At 38.2% G+C, this 27,485-nt stretch overlaps 1 protein-coding gene across 1 annotated transcript in view; it reads right to left on the bottom strand.

The window, feature by feature from the left end:
- The window catches only part of CNTN3 (contactin 3), a 99,065-nt gene that overhangs the window by 9,064 nt on the left and 62,516 nt on the right, over positions 1-27,485 (bottom strand). Inside the window, exons 7-14 of the mRNA XM_050904572.1 lie at positions 21,880-22,016; positions 19,464-19,593; positions 18,068-18,218; positions 7,245-7,372; positions 5,627-5,802; positions 1,730-1,847; positions 415-573; positions 165-314 (exon numbers count right to left, since the gene is read on the bottom strand). Coding sequence (XP_050760529.1) covers positions 165-314; positions 415-573; positions 1,730-1,847; positions 5,627-5,802; positions 7,245-7,372; positions 18,068-18,218; positions 19,464-19,593; positions 21,880-22,016 — 1,149 coding nt within the window. The remainder of the gene's footprint in view (positions 1-164; positions 315-414; positions 574-1,729; positions 1,848-5,626; positions 5,803-7,244; positions 7,373-18,067; positions 18,219-19,463; positions 19,594-21,879; positions 22,017-27,485) is intronic.

Raw genomic sequence — 27,485 nt, 5'->3', positions numbered from 1 at the left:
AAACTGTCCCACAGCTAAATGGAAAAATCATGAACAAACTAGTTATAGGCTTAATATTCAATAGCAATTCCAAGCTTGCTTGCAAAAAGCCAAGGACATGAATGCTCCCTTTTTGTTAATATTCAAGATTCTTGAATTAAAAACAAATAGAAGAACCCACTAACCTGCCTCTTCAGTTCTTACTTTTTCTGAGGGTAAACTAGGTTCTCCACCTCCTATTTTGTTACTGGCAACTACACGAAATTCATATTCAACCCAAGGATTTAAATCCACTACTGTGGTTGTGAATGTTTTTCCATCGATCACATCTGGAACTATTAAAAACAAAAAGAAAGCAAAAAAAAGGAAGCTAAGAACATGGTGTCCCTGGTCAAAAACATTTCAACAAAGCCTGTAACAAGAATTGTGTTTTACCTGTTGTAACTCGCTGCCAGCCAACTGAAAAGGGTGTCCTTGCTTGTATGGTGTAAGTGGTTACTGGGCTGTGATTATCTGTGCCTTCTTGCCAGGAGATCTGAGCTGTGGTATCAGTTATTTCATCCACTTTCACATGTTCGGGGGGCCCAGGTGAGCCTAGAATCAGATAGAAAAATACGCAGTGTTTTGTAAAGCCAGTACCCTGGAAACCACTACCATAGCAGTATCGCTTCCCACTTTATCAGCGCTGTGGGAGGAAGAAAACAATTCAGCTTGGAATAAGAACACTTGTAATTATTGTTTTACATTCACTAAACTCTGATAATCTAATTCTGAAATACTCTGAACTGCAGCACAGATGACAGGGTTTTGTTTTTTTTCAAGAACCTTTGTTCAGCATGATCCCTCTGTCTTTCCAATGTCTTTTACTTTAGTCCTCAATGTCCTCTTTTAATCTACTAATACATCTCTGTAGTCTGCCAATTTGTTATCTACAGCTGTTTTACTGTACAATGCACTGTAGCAATTTTTCAGCACAACATGTGATCCGCACTCTGAGCAGCAATTCAGTCAGGCAAGCTTTCTGCTGCCTTCTGGAAAATCCTGATTCTGGGCATCCTGGCAAAAATGCCGGGTTTTGTCTCATCGGCACCAGCAAAGGGGGTTGAAATAACTAACAGTACATTGACAATTAGAAAATATCTGGCATATTTTAAAATATATTGAATAAGTGTTGATCACATAATGTGCTTTCCTAGACCAAAGCTTTTCTCTTGCAATAAATGTAGCTGTATCATCAGCAAAGAAAGCTACAGTTCTGGCTTAACTGTGAGCATTCCAGCTCTGAATGAAAAGGAATAAGCCTGCATTATATGCTTTAAACTCCAGCATATCCCTAGGACAAAGCCTCTCCTAGGCTCTGGCAGCAGTTGCCCATTTCACAGGAAGGATTCTGGAGTCACCAACCCCAACTGTTCAGTCTGCAAAGGCAGCAACTCATGACTCGCTCACAGCTGCCAGTACCGAGTTCCCTCTCGTCAGTGACTTGAAGGACTGTCAGTGAGAAAAGATGTGAAGTCAATATTATATCCTCCAGTTCTTCACTTCTTTCAGAAAAATTAGGCTTCATCCAAAAATTGAGCTAAAATTCTCCCTAACTGCAAAGCAGAATGACATAATTCAAGTCACAGTCATTCATCACATAATTCAAGTCATGAATTGGTTTTATAATCTACAACATCATTTGTTTCTGTAATCTACAATATAAAAAAGTTAGAAAATATGATTCATGGTAAGTCAAGCTGAAATTTACCTCGTACGATAAGGTCTGCTGCAGATGCTACGCTGTCCACTTCTGTCTTCACCATACAAACGTATTTCCCACTATGTTTCAGCTGGATGTTTCTAATCATTAAATCTCCTGATGCACTCTGTTGAAATACAAAGTTCTTATTAACATAAATGTACTACCTTGTAATTTAATATTAAGATTGTATTTGTAAATGGAAATCAACCAAAAATGTTGAAGATGCAATTGCTCAAAAATTGCACTGGCAGACAGCCTGCAGGATAGCAAGTTATTACCCATCAGCTGCTCCCTGGTAATTGTCTGTAAGCATTCTCCTAATAAACGTGAGGTAGTGTGCCTCTTTTACAGGAGAAGTAAGCTACAACATGGTTAGCTCGTACTGGGAATGTACCTCCTGACTGCTATTAGGAACCATGAAGAAAGTCAGTGCCCTGTGAGACCAACCATTTGTCTCAAAGCCCTAAGAAAGACAAAAACGTGGTTTCTATGGCCATTAACCAGTTTGACTTCTAGACAGAATTTATAAGTCCAGTTATCACAGATTTTTAAGGAGTTCAAATGTGTAAATGACAAAGCTGAATTTGGTCCATTCTACAGGTTATTGCGAGCACACTTGCATTTAAAGGTCATACATTTCGTGCTAAATTCCCCATTTTTCAAGTCTAAGTTCTATTCTTTGTTCTTCATTGAATATTTAATCTTTGGTCATTTTTTTCCCATTGGTCTCTCTCATGTCATAGCATGTGGTCGATCTCCTGAATCAAAGGAAACATATATAAAACTTGAGTGATAACTGTAACTTCATATCACGTTAGGGCTCCTTGTATACTAGTTGTTTTCTACATCACTGAGTAGAGAACTTGATACTAAACCTTTGGTAGCCAGTGTCACTTCAAAACATCTCCTCTTTGTGTCAGCTGAATTACTGCTTTAACCCAGTTCACATCATATTTTCCAGGTGAAAAATCTCTCAGATTTCAATTTTAGAAGTTTTTATTTTTTTTTTAATTTTCTGGAGAAGCAGCGTTTCATTTGAAGACAGAACCCTATTTTGTGGGTATTTTCAGCTACTCTGGCTACATGACTGATTCTTGGGTGCACAGTAGTTTGGGAGAAAGGGGAAGACACGATTCTGGAGTTTATTTTAGTCTTAGAAAAAAAAATTAATGACCTTTCCAACCATTTGATTACTTTTCTTTGTTTCACGCTCCCACCCATTACTTCAGCATCACAATGTCTCAATTCTTTATTCAACACAAGCTGAAAACAATTCTGCCTGATTCCCTGCCGTGTGTGTGTAAACACAATGCCTGGTCTTCTGTGAAAGCACACATGTAAGCATTTGCAGGACCATTCAGCGCTGATTGCCTACAATACATTAGAAGTTGAGCTGAAGGCAATCTAAAATCCATCTACTTGATTGGAAGTGGATATTCCGGGAATGACCAACAACAGCAATGCATACTCACAAGCAAATCATGTTCTACACGAACTTATTTTAGCAAACTAAATTTAAAACATCTTGACAAAGGGGACTGTCAAATAGAATAATTTCACTTGAAATAAAACCCACCAAAATATTAACACTGCATTTAAATTATCTGTGGATATTTTGGGGAAGAATCCCAAAGTACCGGGGAAAACACAGAAACCTGCAGCAGCAAAAAGCTACAACATAGAAGGCACCCTCACCTCCCATGGCTCTGCAGACCATCAGCGGTATCCACATCCTTGCCTAGCCAGACTAAATCTTTGTCAGCACGGACAAGTCCAGGTGACAGTACGATCACCTTCCTTTCTCCATGCTACACAGAATACAAATAAAGAGTAGTCCATGCAGTATGAACAGCTGCTGAAATTGCTTTTGCTTCTCCTGACTGCATAACAACCTCAGCCATTGCTGGGCTCTATAAGCAGGTGATACCCGAAACAGCTTAGAGGCAATCTGTTCAAAATTTAGGAATCTGCTTTGTTTGCCATACTCTTTGTATATATCATCTGTCTAACAAAAAAAAAGAGCAGTAAGACAGTGTTACATCCTATATTTTTCTAACCATCTGGAAGACCAGGTGGTGGTCCCATAACATTCCCACTAACTACTACGTGTCGGAGACCTCAGGCATGCGTGACAGGGACCTCCAAGACATCATTACATAGAAATCTATCCACTGAAAAATTATTTTCCTTTTGCCATGTTTACGACCAAGAAAGCTGAAGTTATTTTTGCACAGCTATGCTTGTTATTTTGCACAGTTTGTTACTTTCACTTAACAAATGCACACTGCAACTACTGGAAGGCTGAGAACCTATTTATGCTTATTTACTTACCATGACCCGCATGTAACTCCAGATGAAATTATTCCACTGACCTTAATGTGATACAAAGCCCATAAAATATTTTCATGGATCTCTTGGTATGAAGTAGAAGACTATGAAGTCTTCTACTAACGAACTTCTATCCCTCTTTACACAAAGAAGAGTTTTTAAAAAGCCCTAAATGTCTATATTCCATAAAACCCCCTAATTCTGTCCGTAATGACAAATTTCCAAGTAAAACATTCTAGATTCAGAGTTCTGAGTTAGCCAATACTCACCCTGGATTTTTCTTCAGCACTGACTGAGAATTTTTTGTGAAAAACTACTTTTTGATGCTTTTTTCCTCAAAGGGAAAAAAAAAGAGACACCTAAACAAGGCTTTGATTTGGAATTATGCTTGTGTTTGTTTTAGGAGAAAGCTGAAATTTTTAGTGAGAAAAAACACTGCATTTTCCAATCAGCTTATGAAACCTTAACTGAGCCAGTAAAACTGTCAGATTCAGGTTTTGGTATGTTTTTAACCTTTCCTTTCTAATATTACTATTTGTATATAGAACCAGAGTACAGCTGGGGGGAAATATTACTAAATAAATAAAGTCCATGTAGCAATACTGGAAGGTAACGGGCTATGAAATCGGAGCATTCCCATTACAGCATGACAGATGGTCAGTTTCTAATTCTCAAAACATTTCTGTGCAAATGTACATGATATATGAATATCTCATGGCTCCTACAAGGAAATCTCATCATCTCCACATGCACTTATATTTAATCAATTGCAAACTGCAGAACAATCTGTGTGTTTGGTGCCTACTGATTAAATGCTAAATCTTTTGAGGTTCTACAGGCAAAAAGAAAAAAGTTAGGTGCTAAAATTTCAGTTTCACAGGCAGTAGTGTCTAACCCACAGCTATTCCTCTAGGGCAGGAGATCTGGCAAGAATACGTGAAAGGAAACTTTATGAAGGCTTATAATGGCCAGTTTCATGCTGATGCTCAGCTGCTTGTTTTGTTATCACTTGGCCATGGCTTGCACTGTAATAAGACCTTTTGCTGTAATTGATTTCATTCTCTTGATACATCCTTCATCTGTCTTAATGCTTTACTTTTCATGTTTTGATTAGAAGGCTAAATTCTAAAAACCATTAATGTCACCATACCCGCCCCCAGGCATGCTCAGGCAGAATGTTGAGGGATACACTAGGGATGCAAGTGCAAGAAAAATAAGGAAAGATGGGATGGTTTTGTTCAGCTTTAGGCTGAAGCTCACGAAGTCTGCGTCAAGTTCCTTAATCTGTCATTGCTGTGTTTCATGTGATCTTGGGGACAGTCATGTGGGGCTAGATGCGGAAACAGAGGTACGAACTTACAATACTTCAGGTCTAAAGTACAAGGCGTCTGAACAACGGGTTATGGGCAGCAAGCTAGCTCAATGAATGATTTCCCTCCAACACAGAAGAAAATTCTACAGGCCCAAAAGAGAAGAAACATCCTATTTTCACCATGTTGAAAAAAGAAAAAAAGTAAGCCCATCTGTGCTGCATACATCTATAAGGCAAATGAAGAGAAGGTGTTTGCAACTTACCCCTCCAACCTTCTCAAAATGAGAAGCGTCCTTCTTGAAATTGGTGAGCGTGCCATTGAAATACCAGGTGAAGCTGATGTCCAGTATAGGGTCATGCTGAACCTGGCAAGGCAAGACGACACTTTCTCCGACAGTGACATCCATGTTGGAAGGTGCCAAAGTAATCCTTGTTGGCTCTGTTGAGAGCAGAAATATCAGTTATTGGATTCCTGTACTGCTGAGCTTTGCTTGCTACTAATATTCTACCACATTCTTCAAATCTGATTAATGACAGTCACTTCAAATTATGCAGCTGGACTATAAATGCCGCTGCCCGACCCCTCTTGTTGGAGCATTGTGTCCTTGCACATTTACCGGTGGGAGCTACCCGACGCTGAAAAGGTAAATTTTAACCTGCTGTGTACAGGCCAATGTACTTTACAGAGCTAAATGCACTGCAACCCAGAGCAGTGAAATTACCCTTCAAGAGCGTGTGTGGTTCTTAGCAATGACACTCATGTTTTGGAGCAGGAAGCTGTAGTAGCAGCCACTAAGAGGTGGGAGTGAGAGAAAGAGCTAATAAAATCTGGAAACTAGACGAAATCCACATAGGGTAGAATGCATTGGATATTTGGGTCCATATATCATATAGAACATAGTGTCATTAAGAACAGAACATAAATAGTGTCATTAAGAACAGCTGCTTGTTATTCCAGAATCACATTAATGGAGAAAAATTTCAAGTACTGTAAATACTGTAAAAATAAAATTTCATTCTAGAAATCCTTTGTATATACTATTATTTGTATATAAAGGGACATGAATCATTTAGGAGCGCAGACTGAAAACGCAAATCTGTTAATTCACTGAACAAAATTTGTTTGGTGCTATGAGGTATATAGGATATGTAATGCAGTAGAATATTAGATAATTCTGAGTTTGCAAAATCTTTCAGATATTCCAATCTTTAAAAAAGAACGTCATGAGAAAAGACATTCTTCAGATAAACTTCACAGACTACTGGTCCTTTTAATCCAGTATCTTAGCAGCTAGTAATGGATGACTTAGAGGAAGGGGCAAGAACCCTTTTAACAACAATTATGTATACAATTTGCTTTTGAAAGACTTCATATTTTACTGCCCGTGGAGTCTCTGAACGCTCCTGCAGCTCGACTTTCTACCACATCTTTTTCCATAAGCAAACAGCATATAGTTCCTTAGGGCTAAACAGATTTTGGAGTGGAATAAAAATTACCTCAAATATATTTTTGATTGCAGTGGTTTTTTCCCTCAACAAATTAAAAAAAATCCCAAACTTAAAAGCATTGCACTATTTAGTATTTAGATAAGTGAGAGAAGGGAGGAAAGTGTTCAGAACTCCCTCACATCTGAGAAATATCTTTGTCAAAGACAGAAAATCCCTCAGTCTCTTTCCTCTCAACTAACAAAAGATCTATAACAAATATCCTTTTATCTTTATATATAAAGTATGTAACTTCTCACACTCTTTACTTTCCACCACATTTAGTATTTTTTCAATAAGCAAACTCAGACTCCACATTGTTGCAGACTTCCGTTGCAGAGTTTGCAGTTCAATTTACATCACCTTACAGATGATCCTCCGTTCCAGCTCACCTACCTGTAACTATTAAGTTTGTTGAGCCACTGGCTGTTCCAAACTGGTTTGTTGCCAGGCATGTGTAGCTTCCAGCATCAACTTTGGTCACATTGGCTATTCTTAGTCCTCCATCCTTTAATAACATGATTCTAAAAAATTATGAAGAGATTTTAAAAGTTGTAGCATTGGTTTGTAGACAAAATGCTTTAATACTCATACTGTTTACCTTAGATATATCAAACTGCATCAACTACCAACCCGATGTTTGAAAATTTTGTGGCCATATACAACAAATTTGAATCCATCTGTATATTACTCACCGTTTTGGACACCAGTAGAACCAATGTTTAAGATATGTATGTGCGCATATGTATGTTTGTATGTTTGTGTGTGACAGAGAGAGAAATCCCGCATTAACTCCATCATTTTCAGCTGCACCAGTTGAAACTAGAAGAATTTTCAGCTGCATTATGTTGTTTAGCTCATGCAGTCTTGCATGGTAACTTTGAAATAACTGTGCATCATTCCTATGATGATGCAATGGGATTTTGCATAAGCAATCCACATTTTGCACTTTTCAGGGTTCATATATACAAGCCTAACACATACTGCATTGAAGTCAAGAGCTCATTTACACACGTGACTCTGTAAAGCAGGATTTAGCCCATGCAAGTATAAACTCAGTATTTGTTTAGAAAGCAAACTGAGACTTCACACTGTTGCAGACTTCTGTCTCAGTTTATCACCTATGCTGAGCAGGAGTGACCTGCAGATATGGCAGAGGTATGCTTTGTGGAAGGACTTGAAGGAAAGGAAATTCCCTCCACCCCACACAAACTCCACCAGTGAGAGTCATGCCTAATGGACAGACAGTATGGAACAAACCAGAAAGACGCTTATAAAAGATGTGGACAAAAGAAGACCTGCAGTACTGATACAGACAGAAGAGCACCAGCATTCCAACAGCAGAGATGACAGCCTAGACAACAGCACTGGAGGGATGTAAAGGTAAGGCTAATTTGCCTCCCTCTTTCCCTATTTCTAGTCCTCCCATCTGTCATATCCTTAGATGCAGGGCCTTCTACCAAGTCTTCCCTAAGATAACCTGGAGCAGCTATGTAACTGTATATAAAAATGTCCAGCAGAATTAACAAAAACATTTTCCTGATACGCCTAAGTCAAAAGAGCTTCGGAGCTTCTCTCTCAGATCCCATCAATCCATTTCAAAGGCACCAGATGAATCGCAGCGAGGCTATTCTGTCGGTTCCCTAGGCACCTTAGCTAGAAGGTATTTTGGAAATTCCCCAAACACCCACATCTAGCTACACAGAATCAAGAGAACAGCAAACAACATTAACACTGCAGGGAAACCTCTAACTGCATTAGTTGGAGTCTTACACAGTTGTCAGAGTAAGTATCAGCTGAGAAGGCAGCAAATGTCATGAAACTTAACACTGCTACCTTCCCTTTCTCAGTAGAGTCAGGAGGATTTTGCCTTCTCACTTGCATGTTCTTCATTATTAACCTGCTTCTTTATTCAGTACAAAATTAATTAAATACACACCCCTGCTGCTCTTTTTATTTTTAACATACTTGAGACAAATTAGTATCAATGGATCTTTTTTTGTCCCAACTTAGATTTAGTTCTCTAAAGTTAAATACATATTACAAAAAGTAGATGGAGAAGTCCACTGTGTTAGGTGGGAATTGGGATCGCTGCCTTTCTTCTCAAAACTTGTCCCAAGCATTGGATAAGCAGGATGCTCACTTGAAAGAACAGGTTCCTTGCTCTTCTGGCATTCACACGCTGTGTCTAACAGCTCAGTGTGAGCAATTCTCCGTGTGAAACCCCGCATGTGCTGCGGTAGCTGATGAAGGATAATGCAAGCTTGAAACCGCTGCACCGGCTGCAGGGCAAGTCTGTAAAGACTTTTAGGACTGAAGGCAGGCCCAGCTAAGACACACTTGGTGAACGCACCACCTTAGATTTAATTGCATTGCCAAAATAAAAGCTGTCCCATAAAAGGTATATGCTTCAGTAAGCTGCACTGTCATTAATTATTTATATTGATTTATATTATAAACAATACAGTGTTATGATGGGGTTTTTTTTGTGGTTGGGGGTTTTTTTGGTTTTTTTTTTGTTTGTTTGTTTTTTTAAAGCAATGCATCTGAATCCATTATTTCAGAGAATAATTAAGTTGGTAAATAAGGGCAACAGAATGCAACTCTGGAGTTTGATGGGTTCAGTGATCTTATCCTTCACCCTTACCTTCTCTGATCCTCCAAAACCATGTTCACTAGCCGCAGACCACGGCGGTGGGAGTCTATCAGGCCTCTGTAGTTATGCTGCTCCTTTCCCTTAATAGCAAGTTCACCTAATCCTCAAGGCCACACGGAGACTGCATTTTAAATGTCTGAAAGCAGGAGTCTGGATTCCTTCCACAGCTGCACTGATGTTACACAGCTCTTTACAATGAAACATACTCTAGAAATAAGCACCACTTTTAACCGTTTTTCTTAATTATTCTGAATTACATTTTGTATTTTCATAAAAAAGGTGTTGCAACACTCATCGCTGCAGCTGAAATACATTTCCTTTGGGCAAAGGTGATACAATGATGAAATTAACAGATGCAAATTATAAGTGATAACAAGTCACCTTGTTAGAAGGACAGATAAAACATCTTATGTGGGGGAGAAGAGAGTTATAAATAGATAGACAGTTTAATCAGTTTACACCTGGAGGTAACCATCTTTCAATCTTCTGAAGTGTACTGAGGTAGCTAAGCCAACGTGGCGGCGTTAGAGGCATATTTGTAAGGAGGGTGTGCTTCATCAGTGTCAGCACAGCTGACCTCCCTGAGGCTTATTAACTTGTTTTGGAAAATTTCTAAGTCATATTTGGCTGCACTTTATATTAGCTGGAACATTTATAATTAATTAAATCTTACAATACGGTTTATAGGTATTTTAAATGTGTTAAAGATGTGATTAATACATTTTATAGGTAATTGTAATGACATCAATAAAAGGTGTTAAAATATATCAATTATGGTTGCAAGCAAGCTATTGAGTGGTTGGACTTTCTAGCTATCTGTGTATTTTGCAAAGGCTTGTATTGCATCATCTACTTTGAAGCAGTTTCCAGTAGAAAAAATACAAAACCAAATAAAAACCCAACAGTGTTGACAAAGCCTGAGATCAAACAAAGGAAAAAATAGGATTGGGGTATAAACCAGAAAACGTCTGTTGTTCAATTAAAACGAATCACATTTAGAGTGCTTTGAGCTATCTGCAAGTCTAGCTTGCCTAAAATAATTAAGCAATAGGCTTATTAAAACCAAGATATAATTATTAAAAAAACCAGCCCAAAAAAAAATCAATTCTAGAAGAAAATTACTGTCAAAATAAAATCTTTACTGGTAAATTAAAAAGAGAAATGCTTTACTTTTTCAATTACAAAACAGTAAATGCAGCACAGCCTATGAAAACAGTAAACCCAGAAACAGCTCTACTCCTTCCTGCTGAAACATTAGCAAACTGAAGCTTTTAGTGTACTTAAAATTATTAGATATTCACACAGTGATAAAACGAATGTACTGTGGCTGGCCCGCTGCCAGGAAGTGATCTGGATCTGTAATACAGAAAAATAACACATCCTTTGGTGCTTCCTGTATCTACAAGAGTTTTTGCAATACATTTTGTTGAAGGCCAGCAATTTTCAAAGTTAATTCCATTTTCAACAACCTGCACACTTTTGATGCACTGGCAAATGGCAGAAACTTTCAGCCCTGTGAAATAGAGATAATTGGCGGAATAATGCTTTGGCACATATCCATTTGCACAACTGGAGACTGATTTAGGGCCTGTTTGGTCATCAGATCAAAACATCATTGACAAACTCATCATCTCTCGCTAACTCTTCAGCAAAATTGTGGGAAATTAATCTTTGAGAAGATTCTTTTTTTCCAATAGTCAAAAGGATGGCATAAAAACCCCCCAACTAAACAAACCTACAACAGCCAAATGTCTTAACTCATACCCATGCTCTTTGACTGAGGTCAAGAGAATGGGGAGAGGGATCAACCAAGTCCAGGACTTCAGGGTTCCTGACTTGAGAGGCCCATGTTGGTAAAACTATGAGAGTCTTCCCGTCCCACCCAAACTAGGAGCGTGTATTTGGCATTGCAGATCTTCCAGACAGCTGAGGGACTTCAGTGGGATTACAGTCTCTATCAATTCTGCCCAGTCTGTCAGGTTTTATACATGGCATTAGAACTTGTCATTAGTTACCTTAGTCATAACCGACCATGGAGAAATCCAACTGTGAAATGAACGCATGTACTTCTCATACTGATAAATTTTTACTATTGTTACAGACTGCACCAAATTTTCATATTTTCAGATATTGAAACAAATATCATCTGGGACTAGAGGGCAAGTGGTGCTCCAGGGTGCCGATCTGAGGTCTGTCAACTTCAGTATCTGTAGTGTAAGAATATTCAAGCTATTCTGCATTCACCGTCCCCATACCTACTTGCTCAGAGAACTGGGACAGCATTATCTAGAGGTTTGCGTAGTTTTACCTTACTGACCAAAATCCTATTAAATTGAAATGTTGGTGCAGTACAACCATATACAGATGACCAAGGGCCAGAAGATGCCTCAGGATCCAAGATCACAAGGCTGCCACCTGAAATTTAGTGTCATTAATGAAACTGTTAATGAATGCAAATTTGCTCATCTTCCTGGGACAATACTTTATTACTAAAATAACAGACATAATCAAACTAAGTAACCACTGCCTTTTTCGTCAGATTATTCAGCAGAAAAGCCAACTATTTTAGATCCTTATTGATACGATAATAAACATAAACGTATTGCTTTCTAGTTCATAACACTTCAGTACAAAGGAACAGTGGAAAAGTGGGTCAAAACTGCCTTTTTTCTGTATCAGTCAAATTCCAACTACATTAAACCAGATTAATTAACAAGAACGTCAGCAAAAAAAAAAAAGCTCCTATTGAAGTACTGGTAAGTAAATGCATTACTTTCCACATCACAGCATTTCAAACTGTAACGCAAAATGAAATAAAAATACTTAATTCAAACCATAGGGAAGATAAAATCAGTAACGGATACTTCTAAGAATCATGCAAAATTTTATCAGGAATTATTTCTCCTCTTTTCTTTCCCCCTTAATTTGACATCGCTTCGCCACTGTTAAAGATGCTGAAACTGGAAATTTTTAAGAGAATTGTACTGGAATGTCTTTTAGTGAAGTTAAAGTTTGCAGCATCTTTTCATCTTTTTCTAGTCTTCGTAAATCTAGAAACATCTAGGAATAAAGGTGGATTTGTTTACAGGTGAAACATCGCTCCACATGATATCAAAATCCCTTGTATTAATCTGTTTCCAGTCAGGTATTTCAGCCAGGAGCACAGGACCCACTACAGCCAACATGCAGCAACTGTCTAGTACTATATATCAATTAAAAATCATATACATACATAAAACATTTAAAGAAATCTTTAAAGGGGTTATCTAGGTTGCAGCATAGTTTGGTATGTCTTCTGGTTTTGATGAGTTAAACTAGTATCAAGTGTATTTAACCTTGGTTAAATGTCTAATCCTCCTTTTTTTGAGGATAAAAGAAAAATAAAAGCACATTCATCTGGAGATGGAGGTGTCTCGTGCCAGCTTTTCAACACAGAAGAAGGTACACGAAGGCAACTACAGTTTGCATCCTCTGCTCTCTCTACTTGGAGACACTGGGGGCTATGGCCTGCTATCAGTAGAAGCTGCTCCAGATTGATTTAGAATAAAGAAAACCTAGTTGTGGCTTAATGACTGCAGATAAAATATACTTTCGAGAAAATTTTAAAGGCCTTATAGTATGAGATGGTTGGCAAGGAACAGCCTGAGTAAGTACAAGCTGCTCCCAGTGTGGTGGTACACACTATAACCATCATATGGGGTGAAAACTGACCTGTGCCAGGTAATCAGGTACCCTCAGTATCTGATCTGGCAGTCATTAAAGACAAGAGAATTCTTGCTAATTCTTGATGATTACGCTCATTACATCACCCAAAATTATTTATTTCAAAGGTCCAAAACTGCATTCTGGTGGGAAGCATTTCTTCCTTCAGTACCCAATTAATCTAATTCCCCTTTTCTGTCTTTCTTTCTGCATATTCTACAGTGACTCCTCTGCTTTCACTTCTCTCTGCATTCCACTCCTCTTTACTGTTTAGCTCTCTTTATTCAAGATATTCTTAAAAAAAAAAAACACCAAAATCACATACTTTGCAAAACTAACAAGAAGCAACATTGTATTCTTCAATGTTGAGTGATTTCTCAGTCCAGAGCTCATGAATCCATTCTGAATTGTATTTTCTTCCCTCCACAAGATGTATCATATTCAGCTCATTTAATTAAAATTTACTGAGTCATTATCCAAATCTTCTACATACTGAAAATGCAGCACCCTTTAAAAATAAATTAAGAATACAAGCAACAGTGCCATCAAAATGAAAACCTTTCAGGCTTTACTAAAGTAATGTAGTCAGTACCTCCAGCGAAACCTAAGTTCTCTTATGACAAAATACTATGAATACATTGAACTAATGGAGTATTTGTGCTTTATTTTTATTATTCAAATGGGAGTTTTCTTAAAACATACCAATTCTATCCACGTTGCTGTATCTTATGTGACATTTTCACTTTTACAGCTGACATTAAGGACTAGTTCCACCCTCATGCTAAGCCATGTTTGGCCTCTAAGCCTTCCAGAGAGCCTTCCCAGTTCAGGTACAGCCCAAACTAGCATGGTCTAACCACAGTATCTATACCAGAGTGCTGGAGGAATGTGCTGGCACATCCTCAGAAGAGGACACGCTCCAACCTTTGTGTATGTTTACATGAAAAACAAAACATTACATTGCCCCCGTTCTCTAACAACGCTGAATAACTCCATTACGCCACAAGCAAACCTACCAAAACCAACAAGAATATGGTTTTAACTACTCAAGGGCAAATGAATTTGGGAAACTATACATGTATTTATCCATGCGGGATATAGTGCAAGAGCTGCTCCCTTGCAGGAGCTGACTTACGGAGACAAAATAACTTGCTGCACTCTTTGAAGACCCTGCTTGCTCTTTACAAGCAAATGGCAACTGTAAAGGAGGGGAGTCTCAGTCTCCGTCTCACACCCCATCTCTCTCTGTCTCTCCTAAGGAGCGCTCTGTGAGCCTGAACCCTACCGTAGGTCGGAGCTCCAAATGTAATGAAGCTCATTCTGCCTCCCCTACCTCTCCTAGGTAAAGTGCATGCTGGACCTCTGTGGCCAGCATTACCCCTTTTAGGAACTCATTCCTTCCTTTTTCTGCAATTAAAAAAGACATCCTCCGCAACGGACGTCTCCATTAGAAATGTAGTTAATGGTTGAAAAATGTACTGCTAATTGGAAACCCTTTCCTGAATTGCAAGAATTGTAAAACTGCAAGAAATTCATGAATTGCAATTATTCGTAGCAGACAGTAATGAACTCCAGTGCTTTCTGCAAAGAATCGCATTTCTGCTTTTCTCTGAAGGCAAGCGTACTTCATTTAGATTAATTCAGGATTATTGGCTTGTTATTATGTTTCCTCTGTAAGACATTTACAGTGTGCCATCAAAAATATAGTAGGAGACATTTTGGGCCATATTTTGGAAATACCTGCACTTTGCAGAGCTAAAAGCCATAATTTATGCTCATAAATCTAAGCAGGCAGCATCATGCATGCTCAATACATTTTCAGAAACTGAACACTACTCTCCTTGAGCCTGGTACCATCACCACAAATGAAATTGGTGGGTACTGCTTTTGAAGGGCAATCCAAAGCAACCATTAAGACCAGATCTGATGCCCATCCAGACAGAAAGCTCACAAAGCAAGACACAAGTCGTGGCTGAAACACTCTTCTCCTGGACGTGTGTGGAGCCCTGCAAGGTCCACGCATGCCTGGCAGCTTTGACTATCATGAATTGAACCTACACAGCTTAGCTGAAGGCTGATGACAGGCAGCTCCAACAGAAGAGACAGGCAGGACTGGGAAGGATACCATTCTTCCTGCCTGCCTTTTTATGGGAATGGTATGGGGACAAACACTAGGAATCTTCCTAAATGGAGAAAATCAGGTGCTATGCATTTATGCACACGCTTTACAAAAGTGATCATAAAAATAACTGAGAATCATCAAAAAGCAACAGGTTTCACATATATTTTAGAGATCATTGTGGCCCTGCGTTACAGACTTATTTATCAGTATGATATTATGTCATTACAAGATGATGGGAGGTTTCATGTAGAAAATAAAAACAACTAGTGTTATTTTGAATGAGATTTTGCTTGCTTGCTTGCAGGCATGCAGCCAGGTAGCGAGTCTGTGGTACTGTGTCAAGCTCTGTAATGACAGACGCCTAATCTTCTGCCAAGTTGCCACATTTGACAACACTTAACACTTGAACACATGAAAACTATTGTGGTCCCTGTGAAGAAAGAGCCAGAGCTGCACAGATCAAGATGACAGCAAGCGTCCAAACCTTTTGGGTACAAGGAGAGCGCTCTAGCCTTACAACGGAGCAAATAATGGTCTCAATCACAGCCTCTAAGTTCTGACTTATCTGGTAGCATCTTCTGCGTTTAGAAATTTCGAAACAAAACCACAGCGTGATGTTTTACAGGAATAGGACTAGAAGAATTTCACCTGGCTCAGAAATAGCTTCCCGGTGACAGGCTAAGCTTTGTAAAACCTAACACAAAGACCTAGAGGAGCAGGGGTACATTCATGAAATCACAACACACTACCATAGCAATCCTCCTTCAAAAACAAAACGTTCGGTTTCCTCAGTCTCACGTCTGGACTTCTGGACACTTCAGTGATACCATTGTCCCTGAATAATCCTGCTAAGTACAGGGTGATACCGGAGCGTCGCAAGAGGAACACTCGCAGTCATCCTGTCCTCACTGCTCCCAGGCAAACCCTATGATTTTCTGTGGCTGTTGCTGTGACTACAGTCTGGATCTAACTCAGATACTCCAGCAACTAGCTGCAGAAAGGCTGACCTCAGGGCAGACTAAACTCCCAAATACTTATTCTGCTCCCAGGAGTTTTTACAGCCTGTACAGAGTGCTGAAGTGCTGCAGCTGGAATGTCCTAAGTACCACACTGCCTAGTTTCATGCTAAATCACATATATAACTGTCTTAATTACACCTTTCATCCAAGGTTTTTTTTTTCCCTGTCCCAGTTCACTACCTGAAATTCCCAGTCTATGCAAATACTGAAATGTAAAACAGAAAGCTTGAAAAGGCAGTAATCTCTAATGTTGGAGAGATGCAAAGCAAATGGCTGCTCCAGAGTGCAGAGACGTAGCTTCTGTGTAGTTTGATTATACAATTTAATCAGTAGACTTGTGCAATTCTAGTTTATGACTAATTCAATAATGCTTTAATGGTTAGTGCTGGAAAAAAATGTTTACGTGTTGTTGGAAGTCAATAGCTGAGGATATAGGTGAATCACAAACTCTCCACTGAGAATTACTAACACCAAAACACATTCACTATCATGTAAACGCTAAAGAAACAGCAACATATGTTATCATTGGTAAATAAAGTTCATGGCTGCTTGAAACGTGAAAGTGTATTTTCTTTTCCTGTTTTCATCTGAACAACATGCACATGAAATTAAGTATATGTACGAACAAGTACGTTCATAATGAGTACACATCTCATTTTCTTTCACACACCTCTTAGTTCTTCCTGAAGTCATACAATCTTAATCTTTTCAATGGCTGAACTGACTAGAGATCCATTAGTCATGCTTCTAAATATTTTCATCACCCATCCTACTACATATTTCTGAGAGAAGATGACCAGCACTTAACACAATATCCAAGGGAATGAATTTTTGTAATGGCATAACAAAATTTTAAAAGTTATTTTCTGTTCTGTCCCATACCTATCACTGCTCTATTATTTAACTGATAATGCATACCAAGCAGATGTTTTCACCCACCTGTGCACAAAGACGCTTGTATCACTTTCCTAAGTGTTCCCAGTTAATTTACAACACTTGGATACAAGTGGTTTTACTGTTTTACTTTTTCTTTCCAAAGTGTATTACACATTTGCCAATACCGATTTTCATCTGTTACCATTCAGCTCAAGTGTTTGGGTTTATGAGGTCCACCTTGCAATCACCTGGAAAACCTTGCATAATTCCTTTTTTTGCATGTGTGTCACCTACAATTTTGAGTCATCTTTGTAATAACTTTTCCCATATAAACAAACACAGTACCAGAACAGTAAAAATCAAAATATTAGAATGGTAAGAGTGCTATTCTGGACCTACCAATTATTAACTTTTGCCAACTGGAATTTTATTTTTTTTTTAATCTCTTTTTTTTTCTCTCAGCCACATTATCACCATGGCTGTAATATGCCTCATCTGCCTCCTTGCCAGCACTTTCAGAGTATTTTGTTGAAGGCTTTAAGTACTGTTTTATAAGCTTTGTATTTCCAGTTTTCTATCAGTACCTGGTTCTCTCTAAATCAGGCCAAACTCTACATTAAACTGAAAATAAAATCTGGCCCTTGACCTTAAAGAAAGCAATATGCATGCACTCTCAGTGCTCAGATACAACGACAATTAAAAAAACAACCAAACAACCCCCCCAGCTAGACAGACTTCAGAGAGACTTTACAACTATTTGGATCTACAAATGACACTACTGCATAAAAAGACATAAATAAGCTTTTTGTAAGATTAAAACAAATAAACCAATGTAACTTGATACCTTTCATTTTCATGTAGCTGCTCACCTCCCTTCTTCCAGGAACATTTGGCCTTAGGGGAAGCTTTGGGTTTGCATTCAAAATCAGCTGTCCTGCCTATTTGAACCTGGATCAGTTTCTTCATTGGATTCTTGGAAAAATCTGGAGCAGCAGCTAAAACAGAAGGGATAGTAATAGTGAAATAAAGCACCTTTAATTATATTAATGAGACTACTATTTAGCACTTACACGACACTTCTCGGATTCCAAACATAATTAAAAACATGAATTAATTAGTTCAAATGGATCTTCTATTGGACAATTATTTCTCCTCCTTATACTGATACAAAAGTAAAGGTCTCAGTTGTGCAGAGTACGTCACCTAACGAAGCAGGCACAGCAGATCACACCGACTTCATCTGAGCTGAAGCTCAGTGAACCCAACGAGCGTTAAGCACATGCCTAACTTTATGCTTTGCTGAATGTGAGCATACATGACTTGTCTAAGTCCAGGGAGGGCAGTCAACACCAGCAGTCTCATCAAAACTCAAGGAACTGTTTGGCTCCTAGTTTCATGTGAGAATGCACATCAGATCAGATATGTTACATGACATAAAATTACAGCGCAGCTCATTCTGAGCGGGTATAGTTTTCGTTAACTAACAGTTAAGAAAAGGTACACGACTTCTACCTATACTAACACTGAACTTCAAAAGGAAATTCGGTATTCTAGGAGACCAAGGCTGAGGGAGCAGTCTGCTGAGCGACTGTAACCTTAACAACAGAAAGGAAATAACTCATGTCCCCAAAACACATTGCTCTTACAGGCTTAGTTTTGAAATCAGTCTACGCTGGAGGTAGAAATCGCACAAGCATATGAGTGCGTAAGGCAGTCACAAGTTCCCTCAAACAAACGGTTGTTACCATTTTAGACTCAAGCACACACCATTTGAATGACTGAATGACAATCCCTTGTCCCCTCGATCAAGAAAGGCTGCACACAAGAGCAGCTGATTGCTTTTAAATGACATGGCTCCCCTGGGAGCACTGGAACCGCGGTGCAGAAGGTGAGTGCAGCTGACTGATGTGCGGAGCCAGTGCTGCCTCCAGACCACGTGAACGGTTTTAATCTTCAGGCCTGTGTCCAAGCCCCCATCTCTGCTCTTCCCCTAATGAATAATTTAGCTGTGTTCTGTTTTAAAGCAATGAATGATTGGACTGCAAATCCTCTGGAAGCAGATGAGTCAACGCCTCGGCACTGCAGATAAAAAGATATTAGGTTGACAAAAATGTTTATTTCAGTGATAGCATCTGAGTGAGTTAAATTTGAGATCATGACGAGGTGGAATACAAGGCAGGTGGAGGGCGTGTGGAGAGGGAGAATGAGGTTTGTGTTTTAGCGAAAAATGAAAATCTTACCTACAACCCTGAGCTCTGCACTCGAATAGATGACACCATGTTTATTTTCAGCTATGCACTGGTATCTGCCAGAATCTGTCAGATTTAGATTTGATATTGTAAGTGCACCATTTTCAATTTGGATCCTTCCCTGAATATTAAGAAAAATATCTTTATTGATGATATATTTCCTGTGAAAAATTCAAAATAAGTAAGAAATATAAACAGGACAGCATAAATACAATAAATGGGGTAAATGTAACAGCATAATCATGAGAACAGTTTTAAAGTAAGTGACATGACCACATCATGGTATGGCAACAGTGATCAAATACAGAGACTTGGCAGGAGAGTGTATGAAATCAGTTCTTCAAACTTGCTCAGTTTCACAGAGGCTTTGCAATCTCAAATACCCTCGTATTTCCCCAGAAATATGGACCAAATCATATTAGGCTCCTCACGACAGATCAGAGTATCCAAACTATACAGATGGCACTGGCATTTCGTACTATTTAGAGATTTCACACATGCCATTTGCTAATGAGCTCTCTGTAACACTATGCAGAAAAAATTCCAACAGTCATTACAGGGAAGACACATATTTAAGTGCCTTAGAGCCGACAAAGCTACTAAAGTATAGGGATCTTCTCATCTTGCTTATTCTTGGAAAGCTATATGAATTACGATAAGAAGTGACTAATTTGAGGACGGAGTGGCAGGAACTGGTGAGAAAAGGAGCCAGTGACAAAGACAAAACCAAAGGAGCTTCTCCTTTGGGGAAAACCAGAGAAACAATAACGGACAAAAGAACAAACTATTTGCTCAAAAACTTTTTCTGATTTTTTTGGGGGGGGATCTGGACATGGCTTACCAGGCCTAATGCAATGGTACTCACTCTCTGCCTTTTCCTAAGGGCATGTACTTACAGTTGGCCTCAGTGCAGGGTGACTCCGGCTATCTATGGGCAGTCAGGACAGCTCAGCTCAGCCCCTTCCTTGACAGGTCCCCTCCCAGTTTATTGCAAGGTGCTCAGCCAGTTAGACAAAGGACAAAACAATCCCAAAGAGGAACAAGCCTGAGTCTCCATGTCTTGATCCTCTATCTAGCATCCCAAGCTGCTCTTCTTACTCTCCCTTACAAAAGATTTGTTTATGAAGAAGGGGAGCTAGGCAGAACAACCCCAGCAGATTTTTGTGGAGGAGACCCAGCATGAAGAAGGATTATTGCAGTCAAGGAGCTGAAGACAACTGATCACTATACACAGAGAACTCCTGATGTCTCCTCAGCACCGGCTTTCGAAGAGTTAGTCCTACAGTTTACAGTCCTTAACTATTTCCAGAGTAAGGCACGCTTATGCCCTTATGACACCATGACAAAAGGCTGGACACCGATACTCAAAAGCGGAGAAATGGGAAGACTGAATGAGAGAAGATATTTTTGTACTTACCGAGGTAAAAAAAGCACATTACCTCAGTGACTTTGTACGATATGGTAACAATGCTCTTAAATCACTGAGATGAGATTTTGTACTCCCTCATTTAACCTGTTCATGAAACACTACCATTCCTTTTAGTGAGCATATAACTATAACACTCTGAATGGTAAGAAATGTTTTTCAGTGCTTAGATCATTTTTCATAGCCATCCACTGAATTCACTTGAGTAGTCACTCTTTCTTCTTCAACTGTGAGTGCCAACGTTGAGTGCAATGCATTGGCCAAGGGCAAAATGCCTTCCTGCGATGGGGTAGTACCCATAGTTTATATTCCTGATAACCTGAACTGAGCAGTTTTCTCCATGAAGCAGTGAGATTTAAGATCAATATGGGTATCAGATGCTTTTCTGCGTTTCTGATCTGGGAGACCAAGTACCTCACCTTCTAAGTACAACTTCTTTTCCCTGTCACCAAATGCATTACTTTCCATTAATTTACTTTAACAATTGTATTAAAGCACATACCTACGTTACATTGCTGTTTATATTTCACTCTTTACATCAAGTAATGTTGACCCTATGAATATTCAGGATTTTTGTCTTTTTTCATCAAGAAGTTTGAATATGTTTTCTTATTACGTTTAATGAAATGCCAATAGCAAGTATAACAAAATCATTTCAGTTCTCTGTCTCTCATTTATGGTTCTTAATGTATAACTTCAATTCAACTTCCTTCTCCAGTCTTTCTTTACATACGTATTTCTATGGTTCTATCGTTGCTTTTAAATCTGCTTTTAGCTGGGATATTTTTGTACAACATAATTTGTCTTTGTGTTTCTGGTACTACAGCCTTTCAAGTTTCCATCTGGATACTCTTGACAAACATACGAAAACCAGTATCAAATATTTCTCTTGACTAATTACATGGACTTTTGCGAATTCTCATACTTATATGAAGTATTGCTAATTTTACATAGCATCATGTTTTCAAAACAGAACGTTACCTCTATTGACAGTTGGTCTCCATTCTTCAGCCACCTATATGATGGTTTGGGCTTCCCACTTGCTCTGCAATCCCAGTATAAGGTGTCCTCCACAGCAACTTCAATATCTTTTATCGTCTGGATCCAGTGAGGTTTTGCTGCAGATGAAATACGCATCAACAACAAAGACCCTAAAAAGTTACTGTTCCATATGAGAATCAAAGGGCTAACTTGCACAGCACTCATCGGTTTTCTGTGTAGACTGGTTTGTACCAACAGAGGTTCTCACTGGTTCTGCTTCAAGTCACCTAATGAAGCAAATTACTCACTGTTCCTTTTATACATTTTTATTACAAGCAGTAAACCAAAAGAAAATTGAGATTACAGATCACTAAAGCTGAACTAGTGAAACCAACATTAAAATCACTAATGATTAAACAACACAACTTTGAAATTGAGGTAAATGTAAGATAAAGAAATTAGTGGTGATGTTGGAATTAAATAATTGGTGTAGCTAAATCATCAAATTAATGCTGAAAAGAATCCTTTAAGTCCTAAAAAAAATGTAATGGTATGTCAGCCTTAGTTCTAAATACCATTTAAATTGTTTTCTAATGCTAGTCAGTACTTAACTGGATGAATACATGGATATATGAGACTGTTTTTGAAAGCATTAGGCTTAGCACAGCATTTGGGTGACACAAACCAGAATATGGCCTTAAGAAAGGCCATAATAATCATCAATTTTTAAACAAAATTTTGATGTATTAATAACATATATCCTTCAGAATTACCTAAAATATAATTAAAGCTGTAAAGATAGAGTTTGAAACATCTGTCACAGCTTTCATAGGGTAAAAAAAAAAGCTCACTTGGCAAATAAACATCACTGCATGAAAGACAACAATAGTTTATTCCTTTGGTGCTATTTCACACAAGAGCACAACACTGTTTTATAGCTAATTCGTGTGAATTTTCTTTGAATGTATTGAATTTACTAGAACGTTTATAATCTCAATATATGCTATTTCTCCAAGAAAAGAAAAATTCTGGACATTGCATATGGAGAAAACAGATAAAAAGTAGGATGAAACTTGGTTGCAAATATATAGCTAAGGGCAAAAGAATTTTCCAGAGTCCATTTGATTACCCTAAAGATTTTCCTAAATTGGTAATTTAGGAAAACCTCATAACACTCTCACATCAAAACAACTAGGACAAAAAAAGTTCCTGGTGATACAGGAAAATATTATTATTTAATAGATGAGTTTTGAAAGCAAAGAAGGTCAGATTAATTCCTGTTGAACTTCCTACTACAATGGAGTTACACCAGCAATTAATTCAGACCAGGGAAATTAATGACTCGCCCATGGCCACAAGGGAAGTCTGCAGCAGAGCAGAGAGCTGAACCTGTTCCACTGCCATAGGCACAAGACCAGCAGACCAACGTTTGGATGAGGGTTGGTATTAATTTCATTTAAAAAGATTCATTCTTTTCTAGCATACAAATTTTGTCTCCATCATATATTCTGCAATGCAGCGGTAAGATCTCAACATGATCATGTACAGTATCATACTTTTATGATAACGAGGATTAATACTATTTATGATTTATGTATACGTACTTAGGATTAACTTCTCACAGAAGAACTTACTAAAATGTATTCATTGAGATATTAACTTAGGAGGTTTTGAAATTCAACCAATATTTGCTGACAGTGAAACCCTCTGTTACTACTTTTGTTTTGCACGTCCCTTATACCCCATGAGGATTAACACCCCCGATTTGGGGATGATATATTTTTTACACTCTCTTTATCAAGGTCAGCTCTAAAAGACACGATAACCTGATCTTTGTGTCAGACAAACGTACTATCTTGCTGATATTAATTTTGGTTAAATCTTGAAAGTTAATGTTACAACACTGGAGTTCAAGAAAGAGCCATTGCTTTACCTCACATTGTCATTTGGCGTATTTGCCCCACATGTGTCAAGTGGATGAAAGCTCAGGACTCCATGTTGGCATGCTTCCTGCACTTTGCATACCTAAATATTTATGCAACAAGCAACAGTGCTTGAATTATTGATGGATCCATACATGTGCAATATTTCACATCTGCTGCCTATCTCCACTTGAAAGTAGGTTAAATATAGTCTATTTTCAAGTTCAAGATCTTGGATTCAATTCCACTAATAAGAAAAAACATTGTCTACACCATAAATCTTCATTTTAGGACACTTCATGTCAGAGAGTCTCCATAGGAGGGTTTCGCAAGTCTCCACGGTAGATATGATAAACTGGGTCTTTTTGGAAAGCGTAGGAGCAAGACAACCACTCAAAACAGAAATGAACAGAACAGAGCTTCCTAAGCCACAACATGAGAAATTTATGGTGCTTGTTCATTCGCAAGAGAGTGTTGATGTAGACTTCAGTGATTTTCTTGAGGAAGGCTCTTTTTCTCTCCAAATTACTGATGAAGGAATTCAGCAGAAAGAAAAATACCCTTTTCAATCTGCCACATCTCAAAGTCTTTAAAAAAGGCTGTAAAAGTATTAGAAGCTCTTTGAAAAAGAACAATTCAACTAACCAGTTCAAAATTGAAAAGGCAGCTAAACGGGCAATTCCAGCTGGGAATATTCCACTGAATACTCTGAATCTTGGCCAAGGTAAAGATGGTCCACATTGCAGCAGCTGAGAAAAGTGCAAGACAGAAGGTCATGATGTATCAAGTAGATCTACATATCCTCTTCAAAAGATAAGCATGACTTTCCAAGCCCAACACTAGGCTTTTTATTGAGCTCTGCCTGACTGTACCTAAATGATTCTGTATATACGGCTTTATTCCTCTTGAGGTCTAGACAACATTAGACAAATGATACCTGTTTAGAACATCTGGTTCCACCACCACCGCCACATCTGTGCTCTTGAAGGAAGACTAATGACTTGGTAACAAAGCCTCATTCTCTCATGGAGCTACTTCATTGGCTTGGTGTATAACTTAGATCTTCCTGAGGAGACACCACTCCTTCCTCCTTAAGCAAGGAATAGGCAAACAGGCAACATACCTTCACTGAGATGAAAAAAATATGATGTCCTGTAAGTTGAAAGGTTGGAAGTTGATTTTAATGGAGTTTGTAGTGCAGGGTTTGAGACTGTGATAGGAATCTGTATTGTGCTGTACTATTAAGAATTCTTAGGAACTTGCTGTGCAATCTTCATGAAGATTCCTATAAAGTTCCCTTAGGAGAAAATACTTGTAGGTAACTGATATTCTAAAGAAGGTTAGCCATCAGCCTCATAGTCAGTCACTTGGAAAAGCATCAGACTCTATTTTGCTTCAGTTGTTTTTGCTTAAAATATTCCTTTCAATACTCATGGTCCCACAGGCAAGAAGTGATACAAGTGTGTAACTTCATAAAATTTATCCCAGTGAGAAGACTCAGTCATCTTTTTTTTGGTGGCTACAATCACCCTTTTCTTCCAGCTAATTAGTCCAGGCAGGTCTTCCTGAAGAAAACAACTCTTGCTTCATTACACTCTAAGGCATCCCTGTAGGTCATAAGGAAAGTGAGAACCATTTTTTTAGATTTTTAAGAAACTCTTTGCAATGACTGTTCTGGGTTTTGATGCGAATGAAGACCAACTGCAATGAGCGACTGCAACGAGCTCTTGGAAACAATGGCTGAAGAAGTAGACGCTTTTCAGAAGCTGTGCTGAGATCTAATTTGTAAAGAATTTGAGGGGTACCATGCACGATGCATGTTAAGATGTATTTTTATATATGATTTCCTTCAGAGTAAGAGACTCCAATAAAAATCTCCTTCTAATTCTGTACACCATAGGAATAGCATGAAGGAAAGGCAGAACTTCAGGCCCATGACTTGTCTAGACACTGCGCTCTCCCAGAGAGTACTGAGGTCTGCCATGCCTCTGCTTGGAGGCAGAAGACTACGGGAAGCTCTTCCATTCTCTAATTGGGGCTCGCACATAAGATGCAGTCTGCTTATACCCATATCTTTACTTTGAAATTTACAGTCTGGAAGCTGGGCTGGAGATCTCCTTTGAAAATACCTTTGGATAGCTCAGCAGTTGGGCAATGAATTAGAGTCAAAAGGAACTTTCCATAGTTCAAGAGAAAGCAGTTATGAAGCATACTGGGGAAAAAAACCAACCAGAAAATGTAACCTTCATTTTTCTAGGTAGTATATCCGAAAGTCAGGCTATGACACTCATACGGATGCCTACAGCAGTGATGAACCTTATTTTATCTCAAAACTCCAAGTGACTTTAAGCATGAATAAATTTTTTCTGATAAAACAACCGCACCTAGAGAAGCATCTAAAACATGCCTGAAGATGTCCATTTTTTGACTTCCATTCAAAAATAAAAATGCTCTCAAGCAACAGGTAATTGCTACATCATTGGGGAAAGTTTTAGTATATAAAAGAGATGAACAATTTGACTCTTTAGCAAGGCAATTAAATTATTAGACAGCATTGACAATTAAACTCCAGCCTGATCAAACTCAGCAACTCCTTGATATTATTTAGTCATTTATGGTTTTGTAGTTAATGTTTTGAAGACATCTCCCAGAACAAGATAGAGTCAGGCTATCAGACAAAAGCTTTAAACAGTGAGGCTCGTCCACATACATGAGTAATGTAGTTTCAGTATAATTTTGGTGGTACATTATTACCAAAGTAATTAACAAAATATACAAGTATTTTTTGATATACAAAAAAATTATGTAGAGTCTATATATTACTGGGGGTTTCGCCTTTGCTATTACAGACCACCACTGCAGAGCAAAAGGAGAATAACAGTAGAATTTTTTCTCCCTATTAAACATTTTACCTTGGTACTGTCAAGCATGAGTTCCATTAAATCAGCATGTGCTAATTAAGAATATATTTTCTTCAATTATACTTTAAATTAATTGCCTTATATATCTCTACCATGTTACATGTTTAATTGCATCTTAAAATACAAAAATGTAATTGTTGCATCTCTTCTCATTTTTCCATGCCATGAAATGTCTCCATGGATTCTTTCTTCTTCTATTATCTCTTTACGGAAAGGGCTAACATTGATGACAAACAAATACACTAATAAAGTGAAAGCAAATTATTTATATACTCAGGTTTTATATTAAATCAAAGTTAGATAATATTGTGTTATTTTTAGCACATTCTGAACTCCCCTGAGGAGAAAACTGGCATTAAACAAATGTTGGAACTGTACAAAGGACAAAAAACTGAACATTTGATGTTGGGCTTTTCTTGATAAAATCCTTCACGAGAAAAAAGGAAGATTAATAGTCTGTTAGTAATGTTATGAAAGAACCCAAAATATCTGTTTTAGAGTATCTATTTTAATTATTGACTTCAACTATGGGTTGAGACTTATATTGAAAACCCACGATGAAATTAGAAAAAACAGACTCATTTTATTTTTCATGAAGAGAGTTACAGATGTGCACAGAATTTCTAAACCAAACTGATAAGCATTCTTGAGAAAATGACTATCGATATGATTGAAGTTGAGCCTATGTTCAAGTGTTTTGTGGTTTCAAGACTGTAACTCATTATTGGAAGAAGAGGCAGGATAGCACAGAAAACATAATTGA

This window comes from Gymnogyps californianus, chromosome 13 (genome assembly GCF_018139145.2).
Source record: "Gymnogyps californianus isolate 813 chromosome 13, ASM1813914v2, whole genome shotgun sequence".
NCBI lineage: Eukaryota > Metazoa > Chordata > Aves > Accipitriformes > Cathartidae > Gymnogyps > Gymnogyps californianus.
The sequence above is the reverse complement of the archived record's forward strand: the minus strand, read 5'-3'. Positions and strand labels throughout refer to the sequence as shown.